The 8,212-nt window shown below is 36.1% G+C and overlaps 1 protein-coding gene across 1 annotated transcript; it reads right to left on the bottom strand.

Annotated features, from left to right (window-relative positions):
- Positions 1–6,506: 6,506 nt before the first annotated feature.
- Positions 6,507–7,883, bottom strand: LOC145661866 (glutamate receptor ionotropic, kainate glr-3-like). Its single transcript, XM_081727206.1, has one exon. It carries the CDS (start codon positions 7,881–7,883, stop codon positions 6,507–6,509), a length of 1,377 nt encoding a protein of 458 aa, XP_081583332.1.
- Between the last annotated feature and the right edge of the window lie 329 nt (positions 7,884–8,212).

The raw sequence follows: 8,212 nt of genomic DNA, 5'->3' as shown, positions 1-8,212 counted from the left end.
ACCCGACGAATAGCAAGGCAGGAACACGTTTCGCATCAAGTCGTGCTAAGCATCTTGCATAGTAATAATCTCAGACCATACCACGTACAACGAACGCATGAGTTATACGATGGTGACTATGAAACCCGACGACGTTTCTGTCGTTGGTTATACCGCCGCTGTCGTGTATCACCAGCCTTTCTAACACAGGTATTGTTCTCGGATGAGGCATTACTCACACGGGATGGCATCACAAATTTCCACAATGACCATCGATGGGCACTCAACAACCCGCATGCAATTGTAGAGACGAAGCATCAACAACATTTCCAATTGCATGTGTGGGCTGGTATTATTGGCGACAACGTTGTGGGACCACACTTCTTACCACAGCGATTGAACGCAATATCGTATCTCCAGTTTCTGACTCAGAACCTACCTATTCTGCTTGAAGATGTGCCACTGAGGACACGACAGTGTATGTGGTTTATGCATGATGGCGCCCCTGCCCACTCATGTCACACCATTCGTGCATATCTGAACAAAACATTTCCACGCAGGTGGATAGGTCGTGGTGGAAGACAAGCATGGCCCCCACGTTCACCCGACCTGTTCCCCTAGATTTTTTCTTGTGGGGTTACGTGAAGAGTCTCATGTATACACGGCCTCTACATGATGTTGAAGATCTTCGCCAGCGTGTGTGTGCTGCATTTGCCACATTACGACAAACTCCAGCGACATTGGCACCAGTCAGAGAATCCTTACGCCATCGTGTAACTGTCTGTCTCGAAGAACAAGGAGGACATATTGAACAGCTGCTATAGAATGGCACTATGTTGACCATGGTAAGTACAATACCTCTTGTTTTTACAGTACACTGGGTCTCATCTTCCATACGTGTTTTTTACGATCTGCACGTTTCATCACTAAGAGTGTTTAACAGTTTCTTTGTAGCTCCCATGCGCCGCCGCTGTTCCGCAGTACGTTTGCATAATTGGATTCTTCGGATGGGATTTCCTTTGATATCTTTTCATCCGACATTTCTATTTCTCTCCGCTAAAATGCTATTGTATTTCAACATTCCACCTCTCATAGTATCCCTACAGTGTATCCATTGTTGCATTTATTCATTAACATTTGTTGCTGCATGTTCCATATAACATCCGCTCCTACACTTTGTCAGTGTAAATTGTTCACCTTTGTCCGCATTTCATTCACTTCCTTTATGCTTCCCCTGGCGCCGCCACTGTTTCGCCATCACTTATACATAATTGGATTCTTCGGATGGGATTTCCTTTGATATCTTTTGACCCGACATTCCTATTTCTCACCATTACAAAGATACTGTATTCCCACAATATGCCTCCCATAATGTTCCTACAGACTAGCCGTTGTTCGCTTTGTTCATTAACATTTGTTGTTGCATGTTCCAAGTAACATCCCCTCCTACAATTTTTCAGTGTAAATTGTTCACTTTTCTCCATGCTTCATTCACTTTCTTTGTGCCCCCTCTAGCGCCGCCACTGTTTCGCCATTACTTATGCATAATTGGATTCTTCGGATAGGGTTTCCTTTGATATGTTTCGACCCGATATTCGTATTTCTCTCCGTTCTTGAGATATTGCAAATTGCCGCCTCGGAAGGTGACATTTCAGACGCCTTTAGCGTCCAAACGAAGCCGCATTCACCCAATGTTCATATGACATTTTTTGCTTGTTTTTAAATGTAGATTCATCTCCCGAATTTTCCGACATTCATGCACGACCACCCTGTATAGCCTGGCCACGTCTTATAAATGTACCTACAAAATTTGCCTTAATTTTCTTTTAATTAGATCTAGAAACTATAGAGAAATCCCCGAAGGATACGATGTAACAACTTTTAAACCATACTTATTATTAAGATCTTTTGGTAATAACTTTCGATTCTTTAAATGTTGATAAATGCTCTTCCTGTGTTTTTGTAGAATCACTTTATCACTGTATACTTGTGTTACTATGAATTATGCAACAGAATAACAGTGTTCAATATGTAAATATGTGAATAATATAGTGTTGCAAACGAGAATTGATAAATGTTTCGTCTTCCATCGGAAATGATATGTAAATTATCATATTTCTCATTTCGTACCTAATTTTAAAATGTACTTCTTCTCTCGTTTGTGATAGGAGAATCGAGATAAGTAATTTTGCGTCTCGAGGCAACACAAATAACTATGGTTTAAATGCTACATTACACTCTTAGAAGACTCTTAGGAAATTTGGAACAATTCTGTTAGGTTTCATATTTGTTTCAATTGATTTCAGTTTAGTATTGCTTTAAAGGATTATATTTGCGTTAAATTAATAGAAATTACTAATATTAATCACTGTTCAACACTGGTTTGGGTACAAAATCTAGCAGTAACAACCTCAAGAGCTACAAAACCTCGCAAGGCCAAAACCTCTCTGTCCAGAATTTTGCCTGGCCAGAGCCTCACCACGTTAAATCTCACTGAAGAAGTAAAATCTTTGAATATACATACGGTAAAAGATCGGACAAATCAATATCACAGACATACTTTTTGCCTGATAGTATACTATATATAATAATAATAATAATAATAATTATTATTATTATTATTATTATTATTATTATTATTATTATTATTATTATTATTATTATCATTATTATTATTATTACCGAACAGATTCCTTTATTTCATGGATAGTCTCATATACGGACACGGACCGTTTTCTTCCCCAACATTTTAGTAAATTCTTCATAATAGACAGGGATTGTTCTTAATTCAAACGTTTTTTTTTACCATAAAAAACTTACTGCAATTCGAAAATATATCTGAGCATTTAAGCAGGAAAGTCTTATCGAATGGTTCAACCGTCTTCCCGTGATGTTGAGATGGACAACGTCGTTTTGAATATGAAAGAAAAAAGAATAACCGTCGTTTTCCCATTTAAAGCAGAAGTCCCGGAAACGCTATCAAATATATTTGCTCATTTTTAATGAGAAGTTTATAAAGACAGGTTAATCTCCTTAATTGTGGGGACACATGAGGTAAACTAGATCGTTGGCATAAATTGTAAACCCCCGTTATGGTTTTCAGCTCACACTAAAAAAAAAAAAAAAAACGAAACTTCATTCTATCTGGAGTGTAATTTTGAGCTTCAGTTGGACAGTTGCTCCCTGAGTTTGGAATAACAATATTACAATAATAAAGTTTAGAAAAACGTGAAATGTTATTACATTGAAGAGTGTTGTCCATCGCCAAGAAAAACTAGAAATGATGCTGCTGAATTCAATAGATAAGAGCTTACGCTATTTGCGTTTATTTTACGACCGTGTATCAATTAATTTTTAACCTGACAATCAATTTATTTTAGCTTCAAAAGTCTAATGTAAGCATGAAGGGTAATGGTAAAAAAGAAGGAATGTCACAAAACTGTATTTTCGAGAAAGCGAAGTTTTAATATTAAAAACCGTGTAGAAAATGAACAGGGTTAGTCAAATCTTTTGCCCTTTTTTCTTGGACATTTCTACATCTACGCATGCATGGCATAGACAGTCAAATAGTACCAAGAGTTATCAACAGATAGGGCAAAGCATCCGTTAAAGCACAAATATGAACATTGCTTGTTTTTTCCCCTTACCCTTCACTTGGTCCCATGTTAATTAAGCATTTCTTTTCAATAGTATTATTTTGATTCCGGAAACTTACATATATTGATACGGCGAAGTCTTGTTCTGGCCAGATTTTTAACTGTGTGTTCTAGCACACCGAGATTTAGACAAGTTTGGAAAGCGAGGTTTCTGGCATGGGAGATTTCGTGGAGATGTTTTAGCCGCGAGAGACTTTTAACCAAAATATTGTGCGGCGATGACAAAGCCCGGGAGATTTTACATATATTTCGAACACTCCTATTACAGTTATCATAATTTGTGTTGGAATATAACTTTCCAATTAATTTAAACTGAAGTTCAACAAATACTGAATAGTCAGTTGAGTTCGCTTCTTCGGCTATTTACCATATTGACAAAAAAGGTATCAGATGTTTATAATCAACATTTGCTAAAAAAAAAAAAGTTTGTAGAAGTAGAAATGATTGTCTCATCTCCTAAACATTATCAGAATGACTTTAAAGCAATGAGATGAACACATGAACTAAACAAATATACGTTAATATATATTTATATTGCAGCTCATATTATATAATAATCGAATATGAAGCTTTTTATTAAGCTGTAAAATAAAAAATGGAAGGAATAAATTGTTATTACTAACACAAAACTGAAATAAACATTATAATCTAGACGTATCCAACACAGACAATACATTGGACAAATACAATAATAAGATATTTCTATAGGTATAACTTAAATTAAGGTGGTTATACACTAAAATTATAATATTGAAGTATATGTATATAATGATATACTGTAAAAGATATGAGTAGAACTAAGTTCACATAAATTAAACATGAAGGAAAAGTGAATAAACTATAACATAATTTCTGGCTTCATGCCCGTTAAATACTTCGTTGCAATCCTTAGCTTTTAAGAACAACGGCTGTGATTGGTCTGAAATCGAAAAATGCTTGGGAAGCAGCTTCAGATGTTGCAAATCGAAAGTCTACAACGTTATCCAAGACTGCATTTGTAGGAACTTGTTACGTAACGTATGAAAATGTCAGAAGCATTGAGAACATTTTAGACACCTATATATAATTAAATTACAAAGAACACTGTTGCAATACTCGAGTTACGCTAAATGAGAAATTTTCGTATTCTTGTCATACAACTCACATAAAAAATAATTTATGTTAATGTACATTTCTCATATAAAGATTTACACGAGTGTATAGTCATGTCTCGGATTATGTGATACTTTCTAATTTATAATACTACAATAGAAGAAAATAGAAAATAGACTGATACCACATTTTTCACTATAATAATTAATGACAATCACCATGTAATAGTTTTGATTGTTGTCCTTGGATTTTCCTTGGTTTGGATGGTTTGCACCATAATATCACTATGTTATATCTTTCATACTTTCACTAATACATTGTTTCTTTTTGCTGTTATATATGGTGTTCTAAATCAGAGTTCCCTGTTTCTTAATTCGTGTATCTACTTCATTTTCTTATGGTGAAAGTTCAACAACATTTTACACTCTCGAAGAATTTATTACGAACTACAAAAATTGCAGACATTAATCTGTTCATTACTTTGCTTCTTAAAAGAAGTCAAAATTATAATATACTGCCGTTACATATTTAGTAAAATGGGAACTTTAAAACGAATGCATCTTAAACACTTTCAACATTGTACAATTCTTGTTATTACAAATGTCGTTTAAGGTTGACCGGGACTTTTATTTCTTCAGAGGAAACAGATAGTACAAGAAGCACCAAATTATGTCAGCTTTTCAAAGTATTCTCCGTGTGCGTCGAGCCACCGTTGCTATCATTGTGGCAGCTCCCCGATTCCTTTGGCGTAGAAAGAACTTTGTTGTTGTCGTAGCCACTGGAGGACATCGTTTCGCAGTACTTATCTGTCGTGAATTTCTTCCCTCCCAGATGATCTTTAATGGATGCAAACAAATGATAATCACTATAATCACTGAGGGCTACATATAGACTGTAGGGGGGGATGGGGCAAAACTTCCAAGCGCATTTCTTCCCGAGCTGTTGTTGTCACATTGACCGTGTGAGGGCGGACATTGTCATAGAGAACAATAACCTTTCCAGACAACATCCCAGGTCTTTTCTTGCGAATGGACTTTAATACAGCACCACTCAACAATGTGAAGTAATGCTGGGCATTAATCATTTGCTCAACACGTGCGATATTAACTGGTGTGGCTGCAGTCGGGCGAATGGGTCCATGCGCTTCATTTCTCACCAGCTCCCGTCCTTTACGAAACTGTTCACACCATTCGTACACTCTTGTCACCATATTGTGCTTGCAATCTTCTGAAAATCTCAACTGGTTTAATTTTCTCCTTCAAAAGAAATTTGATTACACACCGCTCCTCCACAGCCACATACACACTGTATGCCGTCGTGTTCGCTACAACTGCTGCGCTCGCGCTAAATACGTCATGCCGGGCGCTAGTTACTAGAGAAGGAATGCATTACGTCACCCCGTAAGTTTCATCATGATCCGACTATTCGTCGATTATTTACGAACGAAAATCACGGTCAACCTTGAACGACCTTTGTATAAATATTTTAGTAACCTTTAGTAGCATGGAATGGTTCACACGAATGTAAATAATTACGGTCTGTACAAAATAAATTAGAATGTGTTACATATATAATAAAGGGTAAAAATGGATCTGAAAAGGTAGGGGGACGGTAGGTAGCCGCATGACGTCAAGTCGTCCCCTCCTGCCCATGTTTGCCCATTGCATGTTTTTAAATAAGCCGTACATAATTTTTGAGGTGGGGAACGGCGTCCCCTCGCGTTCCCCCGAACTTTTACCCCTGTGCATAATACGTATTTTATTAGATCGAAATATTATCCTAAACTTGAGATTTTCTTTCCATTGCATGTATTGTATTCAAAAGTTCAATCACTAAAACTATAAGTGATCCAGTTAATCCAATTGATAACAAAACAAAGGAGCCATCAATGTCATTCAGATCAAAAGCACGGATGGGTTCTGTTTTCTCGGTATAAGAATCAAAATGTATCGCTTCACCTAACTCACTGGCCCATTTTTGAATTATACCAGACTCCACAGTTCTTAAAACGAAAGGATTAAACACATGTACAAGTGGTGAAAATTTATGGAAAATAATCCCGTAGTTTAGAGCCCATACGCTGTCGTGCATTTTGTGCAATCCTTTTAGGACATTGATTTCTAAAAATTCAGCACCAGATATGAATCTATCAAAATAACACATAACTGGAATTGCAACTTGACCTTCCATTATAAATTTATTTAAGTCATCAGTGTTCTTCAGTGAGGCCTTACGTTTGATTATTTGTTGCACATAAGGATTCCAAGATTCCTCAAGTGTACCTGTCCAATACTTGTATGCACTGATCCACTTGAGATCAGATTCTGCAAGTTCTTGTAATGTATCGATTGGGGGTTTATAAATGGGCAAAGTGATAAATGACACAAGGTTAGAGTTGTAGGTTGTTATTAACAGAGTTGATGTCACAAACATCCAAACGATTATATGTTTCAAAACGTCATGTCCTTCATTTGAAATGGGTAACCCAATCATTACACTGATCGACTGATGAAGAGAATATATATATTGACGGTAAAGGTGTAATTTCCGAAGCTTCACAATCGAATAATGAAGTGAAGAAAATGCATTCAAGACCAGAGAATTGAAGATCACAAATGCAAAAGTAGCCAACCACAATTGAAAGGAAAATGGAGAAAATATTGACCACAAATCGTGTTTCAATTTTGGACCAGGAGTAAGGAATATGATATCTGATTGACCGTGTGAAATTGAAAAATCAAAATATTTATATCTATTGTAGGTAATGTAAGGTGAGGGAGAACCTATTTGGTACTTCGTAGATTTTAGGTTTCCGAAGAACGTTCCAGATGATTCATTATCCGATGACCCTCCAAATGTTTCAACAACTTCCACAATCGGAGTAATATTATAGTGACGGAAGAAATAAATAAGGATTCTATAATCAGTACCGTCGTACGTGTTGTCTGTCACTATTGTGTATGGGCTGATGGGGTGGATCAAAACTGTTAGAGATATGCCATTTAAGTTGATCATTTTATTTTCAACATTACTCAGAGATTTTAACATGGACTGATCTATTTCTTGTAATTCTGTTGGTATTAGATCATTTCCTAATGTGTGAGTTATCAACTGAAAGCCTGATATATCTCGAGCCCTAGAGTACTCAGGTATCATGAATATATAAGTAAAAGGAAAGAAACGAAAAACTTCACATGTTTTGTAATCTTCGAATAATGTTTCATTTCTTCTTGAAACTATTTGAAATAATCTTTGTTTTCTTTGAATTGTTTCTTTGGAAACTTCGTAAATAGAGGTGAAGGATTCACACACATTATTTGTTGTTATCAGGAACTTAGTACAATTTTGATTCATTGCGTCAGTTAGTAAGTGTTTGGTATTGTCTGTAGTTATCGAACTATTAGTAATTAAATAGACAGGTAACATTGCATTGCTTATATAAGCTAAAACTTCTTTATCTTCGAAAATGTCTCGTCCTGTCTGGA

Source organism: Thermobia domestica, chromosome 10 (genome assembly GCF_964235325.1).
Source record: "Thermobia domestica chromosome 10, izTheDome1.hap1.1, whole genome shotgun sequence".
Lineage (NCBI taxonomy): Eukaryota > Metazoa > Arthropoda > Insecta > Zygentoma > Lepismatidae > Thermobia > Thermobia domestica.
The sequence above is the reverse complement of the archived record's forward strand: the minus strand, read 5'-3'. Positions and strand labels throughout refer to the sequence as shown.